At 39.1% G+C, this 25,433-nt stretch overlaps 1 protein-coding gene across 2 annotated transcripts in view; it reads right to left on the bottom strand.

Annotated features, from left to right (window-relative positions):
* Positions 1-1,283: 1,283 nt before the first annotated feature.
* Positions 1,284-25,433, bottom strand: part of CLCA2 (chloride channel accessory 2) — a 40,774-nt gene continuing 16,624 nt past the window's right edge. Inside the window, exons 5-14 of one of the 2 annotated variants that reach the window (XM_036446608.2) lie at positions 25,034-25,193; positions 22,818-23,045; positions 19,587-19,817; positions 18,303-18,480; positions 17,199-17,305; positions 14,634-14,858; positions 12,115-12,385; positions 9,083-9,256; positions 5,693-5,926; positions 1,284-2,183 (exon numbers count right to left, since the gene is read on the bottom strand). In XM_036446608.2, coding sequence (XP_036302501.1) covers positions 1,741-2,183; positions 5,693-5,926; positions 9,083-9,256; positions 12,115-12,385; positions 14,634-14,858; positions 17,199-17,305; positions 18,303-18,480; positions 19,587-19,817; positions 22,818-23,045; positions 25,034-25,193 — 2,251 coding nt within the window. In that variant the 3' untranslated portion in view covers positions 1,284-1,740. The remainder of the gene's footprint in view (positions 2,184-5,692; positions 5,927-9,082; positions 9,257-12,114; positions 12,386-14,633; positions 14,859-17,198; positions 17,306-18,302; positions 18,481-19,586; positions 19,818-22,817; positions 23,046-25,033; positions 25,194-25,433) is intronic. The other variant, XM_036446609.2, reaches the window with a different exon arrangement.

Here is a 25,433-nt window from a genome sequence, read left to right on the forward strand (position 1 = left end):
CTGCCATTAACCAGCACAATATTTTGGATTACTCACGTAAACATTCATTTTCCTGTCTGTGAAATAAGGGAAACATTTGGGGACATAAAATCTACCACACCCCATCTCAATATTTTACCAGCCTTTTGATTACAGAGAAGCAAAACCCAAATTAGAGAGAGGGGAGACTGACTGTTAAGTGGGTGCTTGAAACTCTCCCATCTGCAAGAATGTAGGCACTATAGACTGAGAATGTGATAGGCCAGGCCTGTGATGTAGTATGAACTGCAAGGAGGCAGCTTAGGTAGAGAGATTTGTTGGTTGTTGCTCCCCCAGTGCTGCTTTGAGGCTCTTACTCAAGGCTTCACCCTCTCTGATGCTTTTTCTTGTCCGAATTTACTACAATTTCTTCCCCCACCCCCAAAACGTATTCTATTTTTTTTCCTTTTATTTGGTGCTGATTATAAAATATCTAATTTACATTGTTATCTGTATTTACTCAATAAAGCTTTCAGTTCTTTAACATATAAAGCAAATGATTCTGTTGTTCAATAATCTTTTTTTTAAATAGGAGAAATAAGATTAGATAAAAAATTATTTTTAATTTCTTCTGACCTATGCTTTCTTCTCTCAATTTGTTCCCCATCCCCTCGATCAATATAAACAACCCCTGATCAAGAAAGGATTCCTGGAGTCTTAGTTAAACAGAAAACAGAATCAGTCTTTTTCAAAGGCCTTTCTTGGGTTGAAATTGAATAAAACTATGTAGCCTGTGCATGAATTAAAATAAGTTTAGGCCGAAACCGGTTTGGCTCAGTGGTAGAGAATCGGTCTGCGGCCTAAAAGGTCCCAGGTTCGATTCCAGTCAAGGGCATGTATGTTGGTTGTGGGCACATCCCCAGTAGGGGGTGTACAAGAGGCAGCTGGTCGATGTTTCTCTCTCATCGACGTTTCTAGCTCTCTATCTCTCTTCCTTCCTCTCTGTAAAAAATCAATAAAATATATCTTAAAAAAATAAAATAAATAAAATAAAATAAGTTTAGAACTATGTCTTTTATTTTTTACTTAAAGCCTTATGAAAATTATAACTGTTTGCTTTGAATAACACTTAAGACAATAACTGGGAAAGCTACTTAGATGAGACTAGAAACTGATAAACAATAAATTCAATAAACCTCTTTTACAAAACCAATGTCATGGGGAAAGGATAATACCCACATTTTGAGGTTAATTTTTACAGTGATCTGTAGTATATAGTTAACCAAATGGCTAGAGGTAAAGAATTTTACAAGGGGCACCATATATAAAATGAACATTGATCTTTAGTCATAAACAAGCAATCTGTTCTGAAGAGAAGAAGACAATGAAAAATTAAAGTAACTAAACAATTGCTTCATATAGACAGTTATATCATCCAGATGTAACCTCCTTTTTCTACTTTGGGCTATCTTTTCTCTTCAATAAAAGGAGCTTTTTCTTGATTCTGATTTGACTTTGACCTGGCCTTGTTGGTCTTTAAAGAATTATCTTGGAAATACATTTTATTATTTTATTCATAGCCTAAGCTTAAGAATTTTCTACTTTACCCTCTAAATGTGAGTTATAAAATTTTTTTGTCTTTTATTAATGTAAAAACAGGATCTGTTGTATGCAAAATTTAAAGTACTTTTAACAGTTTTGATGTTAATTTGTTTTTATGGGTATGTTTTCGTAAAGTGCAAAGGGCATGGGTTTTACATCTAAGAACCAAGGTAATTTTGTTCATAGTAGTTCTATTTCTTGCTCCTTTCTGTCTGCTCTCCTTTTCTTGTTTAAAATACAATGTGTTACAACTATAGTGAGGCAAATGATTCCTATCAAACCCATTGCTGTTAAAACTCCTTTCAATATAAGATAATCTCTGGCAAGCACAGGAGCAAAATTTGGAGGAATAAACAATGATGCCTGGGCAATGTTAGATACTGCAGATTTTAAGGAGTTCTTATCTATGGTTCGTATTGCCACATAAATTCTGTGGCTTTTTTGCGTCTCTCCATCAGGTTGATGTTCAGGTCCATTTATGAAAAACTTTGGTGAAAATGTGAATATCTCCTTGGTGCCAGCTGGTTGGGGATTTAGCTTTGATGTATTCACTAAAATGGCATTGTTAAAATCATCTTGAATATTCTGTAGACTTTTACTCATTCTTATTTCATAGCTGTTAGCTGAAATTAAAAATATAAATGGGAAGGTTAAGTCACTTTGAGTAGGTTTTGTTAATTTGGTAAAAATGACTAATGAGAATAGCAATAACAAGTTAAAATACCTAAGAACAAACATAACAAGAAATATGCACACGAACAAAACTTTAATGCATTATCTAAAAACTCAGATTAATACCTAAATAAGAGGAAAGACATTGTTTTTTGAATAGAAAGATTCAGCATAATAAAGATATTTTTCTCTTATTTTTGAATTTTATTTGATTCTATTAATAGTGCTTCTAAGTTTCTATTTTAACAAGCTTATTGTAAAACTTAAATGGAAAATAAATAATCAAGATTGGCCATATAAAGTCTAAAAAATAGCAATGTTGAAGGGACTAACCTTATCAGATATAAAGATACTATAATGCTTTAATAACTAAAAAATTGCCATATTGGTACAATAGTAGATATACCAAAAAAAAAAGGCCAAATGCATTCTGGAATTTAGTATATAAATAATATAGAATTCATTAATGTGAGAAATACAAATTTCTTGATAATAGTGGTGTGATAACTGGATAAAAAGCTGGAAAAACAATATGACCTGTACTACAAACTTTTTTTTTGTCCAGGATAAATTCTGAAGTGATCAAAAAAGTTTGATTAAAAATATAAAAATATTAAGTATTTAGTAGATGACATAGATAAATTCCAATAAATCTTTAAATGGGAAAGTCTCTTCTAATTAAAACTCAAAATTCAGAAGCCATAAACAAAAAATTGATAAATTTGAGTATATAAAATGAAAAACTTCTGCATTGGGGAAAAATTCCCACCTCCTAAGCAAAATATAAACATAAATGTTAAGTCACAAAAATATTTACAACTTAAATGTAAAGCTTAATTCTGGTAATAGCTGAGTGGCTTCTCTTGGACTAACTGTCCTGCTGATAACAGGCATAAACTCTGAAGAAAGGAAAACATCTATTGAAGCACTGGATTTGGATAAAAAACAAATAGAAACCAGAGGAAAGATAACCTTTAAAAGAAGGGAACCAGACTGGAAATGATTTCTATTTATGTAGCTTTTCTCCTGAGGGCACTTCCCATGTCAGCACATAAAACTGACACTGATAGAAAAAGCCACTATCTTATTGGGCTAAGAAGTCAGAGAACCAAGTATGGATGAACAGACTGGTTGAAAATGGAAGAGGCCGAGAAGGACAAGTTCAAAATATGTGTACTAACTTCTCACAAAGCATTTGAAGACTCAGTATTATGCATGTGTGGGTGAAATATCAAGGGCTCAAGGGAAAAGCAATAGTGGGAAGGCTGAGAACTGAGCAGAGTTTTATGCTAATGCCCACAACAGGGGAGATACTGAGTTTGGAGTATGGGTCTTGCCAAGTTAGAAAAATTGCAAAACTCTTCAGAAAAATATCAGATTCCAGAGTCTACAATTTGAAATCACATGTCCAATATATACCATAAAAGTACTAGCCAACAATTAGTGAAAAAAAGAAAGAGGCGATGAAAGCATATATTTATGAGTTAAACAGACACCTTCTTGCTAGTTGGTCTACTCAGATACTTTCTTGCTAGTTGGTTAATTTTAGCATTGCTGATCATTAAATCAATTACAGCTGAATGATCTCAGCAACTTTATCCATCTATCTTTTGTGTTCTGAGGTTTTGTATAATAAGTTTGAATCATAGTGTTCATCAATAAGGTCTCTATTGGAGCAAAGTTCTCTTTATTCCTTTCTAATGTCCTTTATGATATCAGTTATATACTAAGTTCCAATTTGGTTGTAGTTGTTCTTTTCAAGCCATTACTAAACACTAATTCCACATCTTCACTTTCTTCTCTTTTACAGTGGTGTAGTCAAACTATTAGGGGTTTTGAAAAAAATGGTTCCTAGTAGGAATGGGAGTCTAAACTTCTGTTTGTCTCCTTTGACACACTACTATGCTTTGGAGGGCAGTGAGAAAATGGGGAAATACTAGATATCAGGCATCACTCTTCCCTTTATTAATTTATTTTTTGATATAATTTTATTGATTTCAGAAAGTAAGGGAGAGGGGGAGAGAGAGAAAGACATCAATGATGAGAATCACTGGTTGGCTGCCTCCTATATGCCCCACACTGGGGAATCTAGCTTGCAACCTGGGAATGTGCCCTGACTGGGCATTGAACCATGACCTACTGACTCATAGGTTGATGCTCAACCACTTAGCCACACCAGCTGGTCTCACTCTTATCTTTAAATAGAAATGGGATTAAGTGTTTGTGGCCTTTACTCCAAATAAGAAACTGGAGAAGTCTCCAGCAATGCAAACTAGTAGCCCAAGGAACTTATTGGGCACATTTTCTTTTCTGATTTCATATGTTTATTTCATTTCTTATGAAATGCCTTACGAAATAGATAGCTCTAGGCCTCTTTTCCACATAAGGAAACCGAGGCCAATAGAATTTACTCGACTTGCCCAAGGTGAAACAGCCAAACTTACAGCCAGAGTGGGAATGATTTTTCCCTCTTACATCTAGGTTACAGCTATTTCCACTATATAAGGGGCTGTCCATCCCACAGTTTCATTCCTTTCTTCTCTGGCAAGAACAGATATTTTGATAAAATAATAGAGGATAAACCAACAATATTGACTATTTCTCAGAGGCACAGAATTATTTGTAATTGATGCTTTTCAGCAGTGTAGTAAACAGAGACTTATAAGCCAAAAAAAGATGGTCAAAGTTGGAAGCAAGACTGGCAAAGGTCCAAGAAGGTCACTATTATTGTCAGATATTGAAACAACAACAACACACCAGCAGCCAATGAAATTGGCTTTTCTAAGCTTCCAATCAGAGGCATCAGGAAATAAACCATTTAATGTGTAATCAGTGATAACTTTTTGTGTGTATGAGATGGCAAAATGATTGGAAGGATTATTTTTTGAGAAAAGTTATTCTGTTGAATTACTTTGGAGATCAAAAGATGAGGTAGGTGGGAGCCTGAATGCTAGAAAGTTAGAAAAGAACTTCATCAACATTTGCCCAAGCAAGGTAAGAAAGCCCAAGCCAGGGAAATGGTCCCAGCCTTCCTAACAAAATGATGGCCAGAGGTGGGAGAGGCAAATGTGCCAAGTTTATGTGACTTAGGGAAATTGTCTTAAACCCATCTTCTAAATCTGAGCAAGGAGTCACTGTCCAATCTTCAGAAAACTAATTTCCCACAGTCCATGCTCTGTGATACAGATTCTGTTTCTGCTGATAAGACCACCATTGCATGTGGTATTCATGATTCCAGTCAAGATTTCTGTTTGATTAGCGCTGATCAGTGTATGAAAGGCCTCTTCAATCCAGGGGGAGCTGGCACACTCTCATTCCCGGACTCCACTATGTTCATGACAAACCTCTGTCCCTTTGTCATCTCTAAACTCCCAATGTCATTCTTATTCATTTAACACCTGATGTCATTATTAGAAATGCCTCCTGGTAGAAAAGTAGGTAATGAAACCAAGAAACCTACCCTGGCCCTGATCGAAGTCTTCTCCAGGCGCTGTCCAAGACAAGGTCACCTCCTCTTCCCCCTGTGCAGCTTCCAGGTCTGTAATGGTGCACGGTGGGAGCATGTCAGGGTGGGGGCCAGCCGGAACGCCCAGCACGGAAAAGGAGCCCCCCGAGCTTGTTCTGCTGAAGCCCCACTTTTGCTCCTCCTCCCTCCTGCCCACTGATGTTCTTAGGACATTCATCTGAATATTACCTGGGACAGCGAAGAAAAGAAGAGAAAAAAACCCCCACAAATTACAACCTCCTGAATAGCTTGTTTTTGACCGATAGTTGATATTTTAAAACTTTTTTTCTTTACTACATTTTTAGAACAACTGAGTATGTTTAGTCCACAATTCATTCATTCATCTATTCATTCATTCATTCATTCATTCAATAACTACTTTGAGGGCATATCCTGTGCCAGTAATAATGGACAAAGCAGCACCATATGGAATTTATAGTCATACTAATAAACATATATTTATAAATTGTGTAAAAGGTAAGAAGAAAAAAAAGCAGGGGACTATAAAATAAAATAAAACAAGTACATAATTTAGAGTGTTGTCAAGGAAGTTATGTTTAGAGGTTTCCTAAAGTATGAGTATGTGTCAGCTGGGTAAAGAGTGGAGGTAAGAATGTCCTAAGCTGAGGGAAGAGGTTGTGTAAAAGTCTGAGGTGAAGAAGAGATATGCAGGTTAGAAAAACTTAATTAAGGTGAGGAGGATAGTAGTTTGAGATGAGACAGGAGAAGACTTCATGCAGGATCCGTGGGCCATGTCGTGGTTTTAAAGTTTAGTGTTACATGCTGCAGAAGCCGAGCAGTAACACCATCACAGTTGTCCTCCAACAGGTCCCTCTGGCTGCTCTCGCGGGAGAATGGATTCAAGCACAGCAAGTAAAGAGGCCGCTGAGATGGCCATTGCCAACAGTCCAGATGAGAAAAAATAGCAGGTCGGGCTGGGCGAGAGCAGTGGAGAGGAGGCAAGTAGAAGGCAGTTTGAGGTGTATTTTGGAGATGAAATCAGCAAAAGCTGGTGGTGGGTTTGAATGTGTCAAAAAGAGAAAACTGGTGAACAACAACAACAAAGTAGCTCCCAGGTTTTAAAGTGAGCTACTTTGGCCCTGGCTCAGTTGCTCAGTGGTTGCAGAGTCAGCCCACACATCCAAGGTTGCAGGCTCGATTCAGTTTGGGGCATGTACCTGGCTTACAGGTTCAATCCTGACTCTGGTAGGGGCCTGTGTGGGAGATAACTATTGATGTGTCTCTCTAGATCGATGTCTCTCTCTCTCTCCCCTTCCCTCTTCCCTCCCTTCTATTCTCTCTTTAAAAAAAACCAAAGGAAAAAATGTCCTCAGGTGAGGATTAACAAAACAACAACAACAAAAAAGAGTGAGCTACTTGGGAGGAGAAGCAGACTAAAACTGTAAATTTTACAAGGTTTGTGATTCCTGGAAAACATCTCATTGAAGTGTCAGTCAGTTAGAGATGGATTTTAATCTCCCAAAGAGGTTTTAGCTGGATTTAATAATTTAGAAGTTATGAATTTGGAAGTTATAGTCATATAGATATTATTAAAGCTATATGGATTAAGGAGGCTATCTAATAAGATTTCAACTATAATGATAAATTGCATTTATTGAGTGCCTGGCTTAACATGTATCTGATGTGTATCAAATATTTAATTTTCCTAGCAATGCTATGTGTAGGGTACAATTATTACCCTCATTTTTACCAATGATGAAACTGAAGTACACAGGAATTAAGTAACTTGCCCAAAGTCCCACAGAAGGGAATTCGGGAGCATAAGAGGTAATCAAGAGAGTGTCCTATCAGAGAAACCAGGAAATGACAAAAGAGAAATTGATCAGTTGTGTCAGATACTGCTAAAGTCAGGTAAAAAGAGACTGAACTGTGTTTTTTGAGTTTAACAGTGGTGAGGTTATTGGTGACTAGGGCCAGAGCTAGTCCAGTGGAGTGATTTAAATAGGAGAGTGACTCGAATGGAATTCATTGCAGTGAACAGAGTAGTAAATAGGAGGTGAGAAAGTAGAGATGGTAGGTTTACTTCAAGGAACCCGAAAGTGGGGACTAGAAAGGTGGACAGTCGCTGAAGAGGGACCAATAAAAAGTATTTTAAAAGGGGACGTAACAAACCATGATTGACTGCTGCTCAGAGGGATGAGTGGAGCACACACGAGGCAGAGCCAGCCCTTGGGGAGAAGGAAAGGAGCAGATGCTATTGTGTCTGGAGATTGGGTGGTGTAAACAGCAGCTCTCACTTTTTGGTGAAGTGTGTGCTCAAGGTCATCTTCTGAAAATTAGCTGATAAAGTGAATATTGTGTATGGCAGCCATGTCTAGGGAACCCTAACTTTTCTTTCTATGCTATCAAGGGCCCGTAAGAAGGACACAGACAAAAACACAGGTGAATATTACTTTTCTAATCTCACTATCCACGAGATGATGATATTTTTATCCTTTAAGCGTTTGTGTTCTAAAAAGATTCTCAGACCCCGTCAGTAACCTGTAAACTCCTTGAGTGGAATCAAGTCTTATTCTACCTGGTATCCCAAGATCCTAGGACTGAGCCTGTCACCTGGTAGGTCTTCAAAAATCTTTGATTTATAAATGAAAGAGAGAATATCTACTTACAAATGAAGTACTGTATTTAGATACAAAATAATTCATTATAGCTGATAAAATACATGGAAAGTATTCATAAACATTCTGCAGTTTTGAAAATAAACAGACTTAGAAATGTTTCTAAGATTTATTTTATAAAATAATGTAGCATATTTCTATTTGTTATACTTATTCACTGTTTCCTATCAGGAACTATAATAATGGTGTTGAAAAGATGTGGATCTTCTATTTATCTGGCCCTTTTATCTTGAAGGAAGACATAGCATCGTCAGGAAGCACCCAGTTGTTTGTAATATCCAAACTCTTATTTTTTCAGGAACTCATTTCCTGTGTGGATTGTTTGGGTTATTTGCTTCCCTCTTTTAACTCCTAACTACTAAGCGCCTCTTTCCCCTGCCTAAACCTCTGTAGAGGAAATGCAGGAGCTGGAACTGAGAAAACTCAATAAATTTCTTTATCTTTTAGTAATTCTGATGAAACAGTCACAAGAAGGAGGTCAAAATAGTGACTGAAATGGAGGTAGGAGACATCTGTGGTAATTACCTATCTGCTTCCTGTGATCTACTACCATGAACCTTTGAAGGGTAAAGAGATAGTCAACAACTTATGCACTGACTTAAGTATAAAGTATACACACACACACACACACACACACACACACACACTTATCAGTTATATACACATTATATGATGTTACTCAAATAGCAGTGCTAATGATTCTTACCATTCGTTATGTAACCTGGTACATACTTAGCATGACTCCCTGGAAAAGAGTGGTGGCCTAGGGTGCTTATGCTGGGAGAGTGATTGACATGCACTTTCAAGCTATATCTACCATTTACAGCAAAGGAGAAAAAATACCTCGAGTAAATTCCATCATTTTTTATAACATCAGCACCTGTAGGTATACAAAAAAAAAAACAAAAACAAAAAAACAAAAAAAACCCTCAATGTCAACATGTCATCACAGCTGAATAATAATATTTAATTAAATCATTAAGTAATAAGTCATGCCCTAGCTGGTGTGGCTAAATGGATAGAGTAAATGAGCCTGCAGACTGAATGATTCACGGCACATGACCTGGTCACGAACTAGATCTCCATTGGAGGGGTGGGGGTGGGGTTGGGGGGAGCATACAACAGGAAGCCCTGATTGATGATTCTCTCTCATCATTGATGTTTCTGTCTCTCTTTCCCTCTCCCTTTCTCTCTGAAATCAATAAAATATGTTGAAAAAGAAATAAGATTCACTCTCCTTATTCTTCTCAATTTAGCATATGATGTAATGGTCATAACTATTTTTGATATCTTCAGGTGATTAAAAATCCAGTGGCTCCATAATTTCTCTCTGTGCTTCCTTAATCTATGAAAAATTATTTTCTAAAGGTAAATGAATTGTACCTGCTTCAGTGCTAAGAAAGCATTTAATTATCACCTTTAGAACTCTCCTTCCTATCCCGGAATAATACTAGTCCCCCACAGAAACCAAGCATATTTTAAAGCTTATTTACAATCATAGATCCTTTTAAAAGTGATCTGTTCTGAGGAAATTAATATACATGCATATATGTATATTTTCACATAATTTCAAGGAGTTTATGAATATCCTTGAAGCCCTTATTTAAAAAAAAGAAAAATATCCCTATGAAAAAAATATTTGTAGTTGGTTTTAAAAAGTGTGAAATCATTTAACTTTTTCCTTAGAGGGTACATGGGACTGTTGTTCTGATCAGAAGGGGCTCACTGACTTGGCGTTTGACAGGGTTTGGTTCCACCCACTGGCGCCTTGCTTCAGGAGACAACCTGAAAGCTTGGCCTGTGCTGGACTCTGCTCCTTTTGCATGGACCCTCAGAGAGCAGTTCAGTTCCAAACCAAGTCCAGGACTGAGTGGCAGGAAGTCCTAGATGCCAGGGCAGCAGGGAGGTACAGCTCAGCCCGAGTGCGGATCACATTCCCTGTGCCAGCGTCGTGGCCACACTGGCCAAGCAGCTTGTCCTGCTCCCACACCACACACCCAGCCCGCACTCTGTCCCTGCCTCTTCACCGAAGTGAGTGTTCTAGAGTCCCTTCGGCAGAGGGAGGGCTGCTCCTTAGCCCGAGAAAAGTAAGATTATATTTAATTAAAATAAAAAGCGCTAAGCAACTTATGCTCATAGTAGGTTTAGAAATTGTTTTGTGTACTGACTAGTGACTTAATGATGAGTAAGGCCTATCTTTGTGTAGAAATGATAATGGAAAATTTCTCTAAGCCATGGTTTATTTTTCAATTTTATTTAGCAGATAAATACCACTTCCAATATAAAAATAAGTATTAGACAATACATGTGTACTAAGGAAAAACAGTCTAAATTGACACGTTAATGCCTAAACAATCTTTTTTTCATTGTTTCTTTCATTAGAGTATAAATTTAGACACCAAATAAAATGGTTCCAAGGGAATAAATATTAAAGCCTATTGAGTATATTCAAGTGATCTTTCCTGAGATAACGTCCTTCTGGAGGCCAGCCTACCGGCTGGGCAAAGTGGGGACATTCTGCAAAGTGCATTTCTGGACTCTATACAAAATCTGAAAGGTGTGGCCACGGGTAAGCAATGAAGGGTTTGCAAGGTCATTTGGGTCCATTTCAACGGACAAAACAGGAGGACTTCTCTGGTATCCCTCTGAGGTAGACTTGAACTAAAATCCTTTAAATGGATGTTGGTTTCATAAATGGCATACAAGATTGCCATGGCAACATTGTAATGGGTTTTCTCTGAAACAATAGAGGGAAGGGACATGATTTTATCAGTAGATCATACACTTGGTGTTGCTAACATAGACTTGAGGTCTATTGTCATTCTGAGAATTTAGTTTAGGGGAAAAAACAAAACAAAACAAAACAAAACAAAAAACAGAACAGGAAAGGTAAAAGAGCTAAGGAGTTTGTTTTTAGAAGTCAGAAAAGTTCACCAGGAAGAGCCCCCGAAGCTGCCGTTTGCCAGCTGGATATGTGCTGTCTGTGTGAGGAGGAAGCCCTGAACTTTCCCCGTGCTGGGTGAGTGCCTTAAAGCAGGGTTTTGTTTTGCTTTACTGTATTTCCCCAGAAGTGGCAAAATCTCTATCTGGACTCCACTAGGCTTGCTGGTTTGGCCATCTTGTGACCAAATCACATGTGCAAAAGTCACTGGCCATGTCCTCTTAGTGACCCAGCTACTCGGCTAAAGAAAGTGTCCAGGGTCATCTTGTGGGTTACAAGTTCAACTTGCAATTTTCTCTTCGCTATTGGGTTCGTTCAAGGAGAGAAAAATGGACTCACTGTCATCGCATCCCCCTTCTTGGGGTTTCATTTGCTCTTTTAATTGTCCCATCTGATGAGTTCAGTGAATAGTGAAGCTGGTGAGTCTGGGCAGAATGTGGGCATGTCATAAGGACACAGAACCTGCTCTTGTGTGACCTCACTGAGTGTGGCCAGCTCCACTGGGCAGGTAGAAGCCAAGACCTATCAAGCGGCTCTCCACCAGTTTGTTCACACACAGACACTCGGTAGAGCTTCATGGATACTCCCCTTTTCCAAGTTCACATTTGCTTTCCTTGTGCAAATGGAACCTGTAGCTACTTTGTAGATCAGTGATTCTATGAGAATTTGAGAACCTCACAAGATTGAGTGAGCAAAACGATTGAATTGAAAGAATATTAAAGATAAGCTGGATAAGGATACTGCAGCATCACAGCAGCTCCTGAGCGCATGGAAAGTGACATGACGTTGCTTGTTACCTGATCCATCATCAAAAAGCGTCAGCGTAACAGGATCTCCAGTCTCTGGCTCAATGGTGGCAGTTACAGTGGCATTGAGAATGGGGTAAAACCCCTTTCTCACATTGGCATAAACCATCATGGGGTGTGGAAAAGAGGTGCTGTCGTTTTCTACAAAGGCCTCCACGGCAGCAGGAGGCTCGGCTGAGTGGGAGGCACGAGAGGTCACTGTCACTTTCAAGGACTGAAGAGAATGGTGGGTATTGTTCAGGGTGTAAGTCCAAAGCCCAGGCTACAAAACAAAGGGATTCTGCTTTGTCAGGTGTGAAGAACAAGGTAAACCCTTAATTTTAAACCATAAATCTAGGATCCTAGAGGTATTTTTTGTTGTTGTTCTTATCTTATTGATGTTGCATTTTCTAAAATACTACAAAAGAATGTCAGGAATATTGCTTAAAATTCAGTATCTATATGGTGCTCACAGCACAACCCATTTACATAATTCTGTACCTCTTTAAGGAATTATGCCCTGAATTTATCTGTTGAGGAGAACACATCCTGAGTCACATTTTAGAAGATGATAACAGTGTGTCAAAGCTTCAAAGTACTTTGCAAATATTAATCCGGGCCCCTTCACCCAAAAGGATAGTCAATGTTTTTATTCCTTTTATGTAAAGGAGACAATTACAGTAGATTAAGCAGACACTTGTGATTTACACAAATAACCTTTCCTAAAGGCAATAGTATCCAGCCTTGCCTCCACTTCCCCCAAACCTCAATATACCCCCAAATCTCAAGCAGCAAAACTCACATACACTGTTAGGGACGAAGAAAAGGAATACTCTTTTTTAATTGGTCAGGATTCGATAACATCTTGTTGAGTAATTTATTAAAATATTGCTAAATGTCATCCTCTTTTGCTTGTCTAAACTATGAGGGTGGGAGGAGGGGAGGCAGGGGAAACATACAAAATAATGTCTGGAAAAAGAAGCTTAAACTTCAATATAGCAGAACTTTGTTCTTTTGATTAAACTGTACATAAATGCTCCTTTTCCTCTCTTTCCTGCTGCTGCTCCTTAAACCCTGGAAGTAAGAGTTGGAACACAATTGAGCAGGAGGAACAAGAGAGGAAGCAATGGCTTGGGGTGTGACTGTGACTCAGTGTGGAAAGGTAAGACAACACACCTTATCCAGCCTTCTTTGTGAGACCCAGGTGCTTTACCATTTGCCAGGGAAGTCACATTTCAGACATCAAGATCATTTATAGCTGTCTACATATCTTTATTGTAACCATAAAATTAGTAACAGATACACAGCAGGAAACTCCACATCAAAAACTTCTCCTTGGGTATAATAAGTGTATTCATATAGGCTTTATAGGGCACCTAATGCAGACTAAGAGGTTGGGCAAAGGCAGCGAGAAGTAGGTCAAGTATTTCTGGCCCTTGTGCACAGGTGTGTAAAGAACATGATGAGCTTGAAGAAAAGTTAAGTAGGAACAGAGCACAGGATGTTTGGGAGAACTTGGGCAGAAGCTGGAATATGAAGGCCTTGGTATATAAAAGTAACCACATGGGTTTTATCCTGGGACCACCAAAGAGTTTTGAATAGGAGGAAGGTTTGTGCTTCAGAAGGATCACCTGACAGGGATGATGAAGGCTAGCCCAGAGGCAGGGAGACTGAGCAGAGGCTGGGGGGAGGGAGAGCCACCAGTTATGAGGCTGGGTCGGCATTCAGGTAGTGCAGGAGTAATTCTGGTCAATTCACCACCCTGCAGAATTCAATCTTCTGTTCCCTTCAAACTCCTACCCCCTTTCCTGTCCTTGCTGATGTGCTCCTGTGTATCTGTCTAGTCTCATCACCCCCTCCACTTTCCTTCCCCTACATCCCCACCTTACATGCTACGCAGTAGCTCATCCATATTGAACAACTTGTAGTTCCACGAAGAGCTGTATTCCTTTTCTCTGAGCCTTTCTGTGTGCTGTTCACTCTGCTCAGAATGTCATTCACACCTTTGCCCCCTTTATCTTCCGTATTTCCAGTTTTATATTTTCACTTCAGGAAGCATTCTCCCCACCCCCACACCCCATGCCATCTGCATATCCCTCCTGTGTGCTCTGAGAACCCTGTTCTGATTCATAGCATGGCATTTTATTATGAAGCACCTAAAACAAGACTCAATACAAAGTAAGTGCTCAAAAAATATGTATTGCATGTATTCATATTATAAATTCTAAGTAGAGGACTTTTTCTAAGTGTACAGATAGGTATGTTTATGTAGATTTTGTAAAGAAGGAAGTAAGCAAAAATAAATTATTTTTACTGCATACATACTAATTTCCTTTGTTAAAGGTTTGAACATACTTTAATTGTTCCTCCTTAAAATTTTAGCATTCACAAAATGCCCTCATAAATTTATAGTAAAATTTTGCTATATCAGAATAGGATTTCCTTTACACAAGGCATTTAATTAGGTGATTCAACGGAAAGTCATTTACTTGACTAAGTGTTGTCATTATGAACAAGCTCGGGACACCTACCTTAGCAGTTCCTGGAATCTGGAGGCGCGCAGCCCTCAAGGCTTGATTGACGGTAAAGTTATGTGTGTAGTATTTTCTCCCATGAGGTTCAAACAGTTCAATCTCAGGGGGCCCGCTGGTCTGCCATGTGACTAGAAAGGTAGTATCATTGCCCACACTGTTATCCACAGTCACTGTGTTTTCCAATTGATGGTGAGGTTTAACATTCTCACCCACACTTTCAAGCTGTTCAAAAGAATACATAAAAAATATGTATTATGGAAGTTTCTAGTGTATGCATAATCATTCCATCTTTTTCCTTTGTGACAAAAATGAATAGTAAACAATAATCACTTAATGCTAACATGTATTATATTTGCATAAATCATTTTTCATGTAAAAATCTGTTGCCAAAGCAAAATATAGTGTATTATATAAGTACAGTAGATATAAAACATTTTGTTACAGTTAATACAAGTGTTACACAACAGCATTTAATCATTGTGTAGTCACAATAGATACAAGTTTATAAATAACTTTGAGAAATTATATTTATTTAAGAAATACATTAGTAACACTGTAAAATTCTCAGTCTTGGAAAGCATATAAACCTTTTTTGGTGGATGACAGCAGAGACATTGTGGACTATTTGCTAAAATCAGTTTAACAAGTGTTTGTGACCTGCTGACCTCTATACCATATTCTGTGCTGGGCCCTGAACTATTGGAGGAGGTTAGATGTGGTTTCTGCTCACAGTCTACTGGGGCTAATGACAAAAGCAAGTGGGGAGAGGTGGCCAAATCTGGGAACATAAGTTTGATTTGAGACATATAAATAATATTTTGTTACTTTTTAATATATTTGTTTTTGTTTCATACTAGAGGCCTGGTGCATAAATTCATGTACAGATGGGGTCCAGCTGACCAGCACTGATCATAGCCAATAAGGCTGGGCGGGTCAGGGGGAGGGCACATGGAGGTTGGGTGGCCAGCCTTGGCCTCGATTGGGGTGAGGGGTGCTTGGGGTGGGGTAAGTCAGGGGGAGGGGACCTGGGTGGTTAGGGACTGGCCCTGCCCCCTGGTCTAACTCTGGTAGAACTCTGAGTGGAGGGAGCAATTTGCATATTACCTTTTTAATGTATAGGACTAGAAGCACGGTGCATGAAATTCATGCAGGGAGGGTATCCCTCAGCTCAGCCTGCACCCTCTCCAATCTGGGATCCCTTGAGGGATGTCTGACTGCTGGCTCCCACCACTCGCCAGCCTGCCTGCCTGATTGCTCCTAACTGCTTCTGCCTATCATCCTGATCACCCCCTAACCACTTTCCTGTCAGCCCTGATTGATGCCTACCTGCTCCCCTGCTGATTGCACCCAACTGCCCTCCCTTTCCAGCCTGGTTACCCCAACTGCCCTCCCCTGCAGGCCTGGTCCCTCCCACCCCCCAACTTCTCTCCCCTCCTGACTTGATCACCCACAACTGCCCTCCCCTGCTGGCCATCTTGTGTCCACATGGGGCAGCTACTTTGTGTGTTGGTGTGATGGTCAATTTGCATATTACCTCTTCATTAGATAGAATTTTTAAAGTGGAAATTACAGGTAGAAAGATCATTCAGAAAGCTAATTGCAGGCTAATAAATATTGTCATTTTTAATTCACCTTTTTTCACTTCTTAATTTTTTTTTTATTGTTGACAGTATTACAGATAACCCCCAACCCACCCTCCCTTTTTTACTTCTAATCATGGAATGATGGTTATTGCCTCTACTGTGTACATATAATCATGTTAAAAATTTCCTAAGAATAATTTACTGACTTCATGTAAAGCCATTAACTTGGCAGGTTCACTTACCACCTGTGAGGAGACAGCAGCTGAAATTTTGTTCAGCTATGTTCAAAATTTACTTAGAAGAAAAATGTGGGCCCTTTTAAAAATGAGCTTGATTAGAGAATGCTTTTGTGAGCAAAATCAAACTGTGGTTTTTAAAAAGATGCTTAGGAGGGCAGGTGACAAGGGGGTAGGGGAGGCTGGGGGAAGATCTATGTGGGGGGGAAGGAGATATATGTACTACTATATGTAATAGTTTAAATAATAAAATAAAATTTAAAAAAGATATTTAGGAATTTTTAGAATTTAATGGAATAGTTGATTTTTTTATATATTTGAGAGGAGCTTCAAAAAAGTTTTTGGATAAGCTAAAGTAAAATGGATTCTGATTTATGAAAAGTTATTATGGAACTGAAACTAAATACATCGTTTTTAATTTTCCTTCTGGGCCTTACCTCCACTGCATCCCCACCCCCACCCTCATTTTGAGCCATGAGGAAGGAGCAATAGTCTGCTTATAGACCTTGAAAAGCAATTACAGAAAATGACTCCCAGGGCTGGGAAGTAACAGACATCAGGTAGAAATGAAGCCTGGCTCCGGTGATTCCAGGAAGTTCATTACATAATCAAATAAAGTGATTGAGGCAATTAACCCAATTCATCTGTTTTCCTTGTCTCTCCCCCTACTCCCCCCCCCCCCCCCCCCCCCCCCCCCCCCCCCCCGCCGCCAGCTGTAACTATAACATTGAGAAGATTCTGACCTGAATACATTGTTGAAAAATGTCTCCAGTTCCCGAGGAAATTCTGCTGAAAGCATCAATCATGCTATTGGAGGTTGATTTATCTGGGACAAAGAACTTTAAACCTCCTGAAATACATGATTTGGATGTTAACTCTTAAAACATATGACAAGAATACAAAAATAAAATCTAGGATGTTTCCAACAACTTTTCTTTGTATAAGAGGGTTGGTTCGGGATAACTAGGGGCAGTGCTTGATTTGTTGACATGGCGCTCTCACAATCACACAGGGAGCAGCACAAAGGGCTGGTTTTGTCTCTTCTGTCCACAGATGTAATGTGAGGGTCTAGAACTCTAATCCACACATGGTAAAAACTCAATGAATACATGTTTATTAGTCTTATAATGAATACAATTCCTGGATAATCTAGGTTAATTATGAGCTAGTGTCTGATTTATTAATGTCTCCCAACATTATTAATGGCTCCCAACCACTCGCCTTCCTACCTGCCTGATTGCCCCTAACCACTTCTGCCTGTCAGCCTGATCACCCCGTAACCACTCCCCTGCCAGCCTGATCAACACCTAATTGCTCCCCTGCCAATTGTCCCTGCCTGCTCTCCTATATATTTATATTTGCACTTTGAAAATGTCATTTTCAAAAGTAATTCAGTAAGACTTAATTTTCAGTTTTCAAGTCAGCATACTCATTTTTATTGAATATAAGAATATAAGATAAGATTATTCTGTGCCTCATTTAGAAAAAGACATGTGGCTTACAATATTACATGTGTCTTTATCATAGAAGGTAATGCATTTCGTCTTAAACATATTTTTAGTTCCCTGATCATACATGCTCAGGCTAGTTTAACAAAGAAATTATAAAAAAAATTTTCATTGGATGAGTATAATTGTCGCCTTTTAAGTAAAATGGGGAAAAAATATTCAGCAAAATTCAGGGAACTTTTAGCAACGCTTCGTGTGTATTTTTCCTTAAGAAAGCGGTTGTATTTTTTTCAGTTCCGCCATGTATTCTGCTGACATAATCTGGTTTCACTGCTGTGCTTTGAATACTCAAATTGAGAGGAAATACTCTAAAATGTAAATTTCTAGGAATTCATTTACCTGTACGCTGTGCAAGTCCCTCCAGGTGTTTGTCCGCAGAGGCACCCAGGGCAATGGTGTGAATGGTCGAACCCCTGCTGAGCACAGTGAGCAAGCAGCTGCTGATATGCTCATCATGCCCGCTGGTCACTAATATCAACACAGCGCCGGAGGCTTCTCCGTTCAGTTTCTCAGCCACCTGAACAGGGAGTATCGGTCATTCGGAAAGAAATATAAATCAAATTGTCTTATTGAGCAGGAAAGTTCATTCCGAAATTCCCCACCAGTGGGCACATGCCTCTCTGAGGTCCTTTGTGGCACCTGCACTCCATGCCCATCTCCGTTTAGTCCTCACCACCCCACCAGCACCTGCCACCCTACAAACCCTGCCTGTTTGCTTGTGCACAGGGACTCTTTCTGTTCCAATCACCATGATGTGCCACTAGTTCAGAATAAAGTCCCCCAGGGGGGATATGAGGGAACTTGACCCTGTGAGATCTGGCCTCTGAGATCCAGTGAGAGACCAATAAGGGCCCTAGAACAGTGGTTCTCAACTATGGCTCATATTAGAATCAGATGGGGAGCTTTAAAATATTTAGTGGCCAGGCCACACCCCTGATCAATGAAATCAGACTCTCTGGAGATGAGACCTAGACATCAGGGTTTTTTTTAACTCCCACATAATTTCAATTCAACGGGTAGCCAAAGTGGAGCAATATTTGCCTATAGGCAGCAACAATGGCGATTGATGTACTTTGCTTGATACCAGATGTTTGATTGATCGCTGCATCCCAGACACTGAATGCAAACTTATGCTAATTTAGATGAACTCTAACATTCCTGAAACATATCTCTGGTCTTGAGTTTTATATGCTTGAGGTCCGATATGACTGCAGGCAGGAGCCAGATATGCTGATTTTGACTGGAAAACCCAATGGCCATAGCTAGGATAGTCCCAGAATTGACAGGGACAGTTTCAGCAAGTGTCCAGATGATGCTGACAATTCCCCACCTGGGCTATTCTTTTCATTTATTTACTCCTCCTTTCAACAGGCAGTTATTAAGCAACTATTACATGTCAGGTACTTTGTTAGGCACAGGGACTACAATGGTGAACAGGACATGGTTCCTGGCCTTAACGATGATCCATCATTGCTCTCCTAAAGTGAGGCCATACAACCACATTTAACAGATAAGCCCAAATCGGATAAAAAAACAAAACAAAAACAAACAAACAAAACAAACAAAAAAAAACAAAACAAAGGAAAGGAATGTGATAGTGATCCCAGACTTGGGGTTCTATACCTCAAATCCCCTCTGAAGCCCCGAGCAGATACTGGTTTCTGCATCAGCTGACACAGTGGCAGGCAGGTGTGAAACCAGCAGCTTTCGGTCATCATCATTGCTAACTTGGTGTAGCTGGGATCTGATCTCTCCTTTGCTGTTGAAACTGACAATGCCCACAAAGGTATGACTTTCAACAATCTGCATCAAGTAAAATTCTGCCGCTTGTTGCAGTCGAAGGAATCTGTCTGCCTATGTCCCCAAAAGAAAAAAAAGGTAATAATATTTGGTTGGCAAACAAAAGTCTGATTAAGTTACCTAATGAGCAAAGATTTCTGCTAATTCTTTAGGGTTTTGATTTGCAAAGAGTGACACCATGCTAAAATATTGTTAGATCAACTGCAGGCTCAAAAACTAATGCTTTTCTGGGAGGAGAGTGTGGTTTGGAATTCCTTCTCTGACAAGCTGTTCATAATTACCACTCTCAGAATACACATCCTCGCTATTTCTCTCCAACTCAGAATTCCTTTAAAACTCAGCTGTTTCTTTTAAAATTCAATCTTCATAAGAGAAAATATTGAAAAGAAGTGGAGAGTGGCACTCAGAAGTATCTGTCCTGGCACTGACTTCTGTTATAATGTTCACCTTAGGCTGGGCACATCATTTGTAGAGGATGGAAAAATAATGTATTTCCTCCTAAAATAGAATTGCTGTGAGGTTCAACTGACATCTATGTACAACTGTACCATTACTCCTTGAACTACTAACCAAGTATAAAGTAATATTAGTGACCCGTCTGGGGCAATAAGGGCCAATAAGGGCCCTAGAACAGTGGTTCTCAACTATGGCTCATATTAGAATCAAATGGGGAGCTTTAAAATATTTAGTGGCCAGGCCACACCCCTGATCAATGAATCATATTTGGCAGGGGATGATGCTAATGAATTCATTAGGGTCACTTGTTTCGATGGCTGGAACCAGAAGCTGAGCTTCAGGGACAACCTGTTCAGAGATAACCGTGGTCTCCATCTATCGATAGAACCCAGGCATCTCTCTCAACATCTATCTGTACCTGCACTTCGCACTGCTTAATAGAGACATCACCAATTTAATGTCCCCCTGACATCACAAACTCTACACACTTTGACTTCGTTGCCTTCTTTCCCAACTATTATTTCTCTTACAATATTGAGAGGTAAGTTAGTAGAGTGAATAAAACAAGGACTTGCCTTCAACTTTTGCTAACTATGTGACCAGAGAGAAATACTTATTTTTTTTTTTTAGCTTCAGTTTTCTATCTGCAAAATGGATACATAGTAACCACTTAGTAAATTTGCTCTTGCTCACATCACAGTCATCATCTCATTATTCTCAATGATGGCCTCTACTCCTAACAAGTTAAATGAGCAAGCTGGAACTCTCCTTTATTGTCCCTTGTTACCAGCCAGCCCCCACATCCTTAACCATATCCTATCAACTCGATGTCTTCAGTTTCTCTCAAATTCATACCACATCTCCATCTTATCTGCCAGTTCATCAGAGCCACCCAATGTCAGTTATAATCATACCAGTTGATACCCATTCCCTGCACAAATCCTTCTAATTTTGCCTCTCAGTCATTGTACATACTCTTCCCTACCTTGGGATGTCCTCCCTCCCCCCACTTCCCTCACTTCACCCAACCTAGCAGGTACTTTCACACCCTTCAAGGTTCAAGGCTAAGGTCCCTTGCTCAGTGAAGTCTTCCTCAGTCCCTTTCTTCTACAGAACTAGGTGCCGCTTCACAACTCTGTGGAGCTTCTTCACACTCAATCGTATTTATTCCCACATGTCACATCTCCCTCACTACGTTGTATTTCAAAGCAGAAACTCTATTCTGTCATTTCTGTATCTCCCAAACCAGCATGGTATAGAGGCCCCTGGTAAGTAGATTAATATCAATGATAGTATTATCAGGAAAAGGAAGGGAAGTTGGCTTTCCCATGAGATTGTTATTTTAGGCTTATTTCTCATCTGCTTCTTTCAGCTCTTCTTTCAAGTACAACTATCTTTAGTTTTCACTAAATCCATGCTTACTCAACACAGGCAGATAGCTGATATAAATTACCCTGAGGCCATATTTGAGAAGATTGTGCCCTTGTCAAACTACAGGTAGGCAAGTGTGCAAAATTACCTAGAAGCTTAATGTATTAGTAGTGTTCCTAATATTTCAGAGACCAGCCAGGAAAGGCAAATTTTCTAGGACTACTGATGCAGACAATAAACTCTCCCTTAGAACAAATATGATTATAAAATAATAGCTACCAGTTATGAACCAAAAACTTAATATTATTTCATTTATTTCACCTCAACAACCCTATGAAGTAGATAGTGGTGTGCTGGTAAATGTTTAAAAACTGGCTTTCTGGGGTGGGTGTGTGTGTGTGTGTGTGTGTGTGTGTGTGAGAGAGAGAGAGAGAGAGAGAGAGAGAGAGAGAGAGAGAGAGAGAGAGAGAGAGAGCGAAAGAGGAGAGAAAGAGAGGAGAGAAAGTGGAAAACCCTGATTTGTTGCAGTTGACAATTTCTCCTTCCACTGAGGCTGTTTTAAGCCATCCACGTGATGTCACTGAATGCACAGTTGGAAGAGATGTGTGGCAGACCCATGCAGCTATATAATAGAGCAGAAATTACCTCAGGAGCATAGATCAGGGGTCAGTGGACATTTTTTTGCAAAAGGGTAGGAAGTAGATCTTTCAGAGACTAAGACAAGCTAGTATCTGAGAGTTTTGGCGCTTTGTAGAGTGGGTTTCTGGAGGGCTGCTAGATAGTCAGACAACCGAGATATGGTTTTCTGTCCACAGTGACATGGAAAATGTACACATAATGGATATTCACGTTCACTGCCAATTCACAGTCTCTTGCCTCCACCAAGAATCTTTCCTAGTGAGTGGAATATGGACAGATCAGAGCCTTTCATTACATGTAAGAGTTTTAGAAAAGTTCTTGGTTGGAAAATGTTGCAATTAGTAATAAAAATAAAGGTTAGGAATTATCTATATATTTCATTTATCTGCATTATCTCAATTTCTGGGATACATTCTGAATTTGTTCCTCTTATCCCCAAGAAAAGATGATGTCTATGACTATTCCAAACTTTCGGCCTCTCCCTCCTCTGCTCTTAGACTTTGGGGGGGAAAAAAAAAAAAGAATTAAAAACTGATAGGGGAAAAAAAAGAAGAATGTTTTACAACCATTGTGGTTCAAAAATGTTACCTCTGCCATCTTGCTGGACACATCCAGCACTAAACAGACCACTTTGTCCCCCGCCTGGACAAGGGAGAAGGTAGGAGGAGGTGGGAGCTCAGTCCCGTTCATGGGAGGGCTGTGATGAAAGTCAGTGGAGTCTGAGATTACGTCCCATGTACTTCTGAGGCTGCACACTTGGTTCTGTCGGTTTGGAGCTTCTTGGTTGTGGGTACTTGCGTTGCAGAACTCAACCACCTGGAAGAAGAGCAAAGCCTGTGAGAGACTGCAGCTCTTCTGTCATGCTAGACATGCTGCTAGTGCTCAAGAAACTAAAGGGAAAGGGGAAGGTGAGCTGAGACATGGAAATAAGTGCCACAGCAATGTTCTTCTTTACTTCAAAGCTGACATCAAATATACACCTAACCTTTGGCACCCTTTGCCTGAAATACTGGCATCCCTGTGGTACTGAGATCAAGCTCTGTTATAGTTTATTTGCACTTGGATAACAGAGAGAAGACTATATATATAACACACACACACACACACACACACACACACACCCCAAACTATCTCCCACCTTCCTTAGCATGATATTGTGTTAAAGAAAACACCACTTGGAGATTATATTTTGGTCAGCTTATTTCTTGAACTAATATTTAATGACTACTGCTCCTTTATTGATCAGTCAACACATTGACCTAGTTCAAATATTGATAGCTGTAAGAATAGGATAAGGAGAAAATTGACTTAAATCTACTTCCCAATCTTTCTCCTTATTTGGAAATATAGGTAGAATTCATTTAATAATACTAGATCTGTGTTAACAACCCTTTTAAAGGTGTGGTTTTCATTTTTAAGTAATATGTCACCAGCTATTCCCAATGCTATATTCCTAGGAAGAATGGCTGCTTCCTGTTAAATGGAACCAGGGGCTCTTAGAGCCAGAAGAATCTCTTAGTCCCAGTTCTAATTCATAGAGGAGGAAATGGAAGCTCCAAAGGGTTCATGATTGCTTAAGAACACAAGTTTCTTAGTAGAATGGGGAGACAGGAGTAGAACCTACTTTCTTTGTTATTTGTTTTTAACTCTCTGTTTCATGATCGTGGTTAGATGATTGTAAAGCTTATCTGACTGGGTAGTAACACGTCGGTCTTTCAAAAGATCACAAGGACAGTATCTAGTCACATCAATGTGGGTGAAATACATGGAATTAGGCTGGCTTCATAGACTAAAGCTATACATTAAAAACATAATGGATCAGACAAGAAACTAAGAAATATCACTTCAAATTTAAGGAATGACTCAGTCTTGACTAAAATCAGACTGAAGAAAAAAGTTGTCTAAAACAACTGTGTTAATCCAGGGGGTATTGGTCGGCTGTGGGAACTAATAACTTCACAGAGACACATGCCCACGGTGCTTTAAGCTCCACGGAGCAGAGATGACTCACAGACTTGACCTTCAGGTTTTTTTTGTGAAGATGGATAGATATATCTAGTCAAAAAGGCTGATATCACTGAACCCCTATATCACCTAAGTCCCTCCTTTCTGAGAGATTTCATGCTCTCAGAGCAGGCTTCTGATGGGGACTTGACTGTTCCATGCTGTTTACTTTAGAGAGAAAATGGGCTGGATTAAGGAGGCTAGGATTGGATGCCCATGGCAGAGTACTCTTTTTAAGTAATTTTTAAAATGGTGTTCTGGATTTATACACTAGTCTCTTGCCAGATGGTGTATAATGATGACAAGGTTGAGTTTCCCAACCTGCAAAGCCAGGGGTTAGTTGATGTTTCTTGGTAGAACCTGAATTTTCTTTTTAAGGTCTAGGCTATGCGAAACAATGGAAAGAGAATTAGTGCAATTAAAATAAGAGTGGATAGCTACCTCAAAAGAGAGAAGCAATCCTGTTATATCCCTCATTAACCCAGTTCACTTCCCTGTGAAAAGACATAGGAACACCACCATATGAGCAATTTATTTTTTAGATTTAGTGTTCACATTGTTACATCACCTTCTCTGGAAAGCAAATAATCACTTTTCTTAAGGAATCTATTTTTGGTGATCATCTTTGGGGTCTCAGTTACTTTATAATCTGTAAAATATAAAGTAGATGAACTCCAAGGTCCGCCAAGCTCTAAAAAATAGTGAATCTTATTTTTTTGTTTAAATATTTAAAATATATCAGTCTGTCTTGGGAAGAGATGAGATCTTGTAGAAGTTTGTTATTCCAAGGGCATACTTACAGAAGATAAACTTTGCATGAACATTATTGATGATGTTGTATTTTGCATGCTGTTGTATAAAAACAAGCAACCTTCTTGAAAAAGCTTACTAGTAATACAGTTCTCTTGGGGGCAAGGCCCTTTTTCACACACAAATACGCCGGTGATGTCAGATGAGCACCTAAAAATAGAAAGAAAAAGTATGTCTATTTTAGAAATACTTGTGTTTTTTTCTTCACTAGCTCACATAATAATGAGTTGCAAAGACTAAGGCTTACTAGAAACATATAAAATATTTTTAAAACTACTTTATTAAAGTTCAATTTAGAAATAGACTCTATTTTAAAGAATTTGGTCCTGATGAGAGGTTTTGTATTGCCAAGGATTTTACCAATTAAACAAGGTCAAAGCACAAGTTATC

The sequence above is a fragment of the Pipistrellus kuhlii genome, unplaced genomic scaffold, assembly GCF_014108245.1.
Source record: "Pipistrellus kuhlii isolate mPipKuh1 unplaced genomic scaffold, mPipKuh1.p scaffold_m20_p_2, whole genome shotgun sequence".
Lineage (NCBI taxonomy): Eukaryota > Metazoa > Chordata > Mammalia > Chiroptera > Vespertilionidae > Pipistrellus > Pipistrellus kuhlii.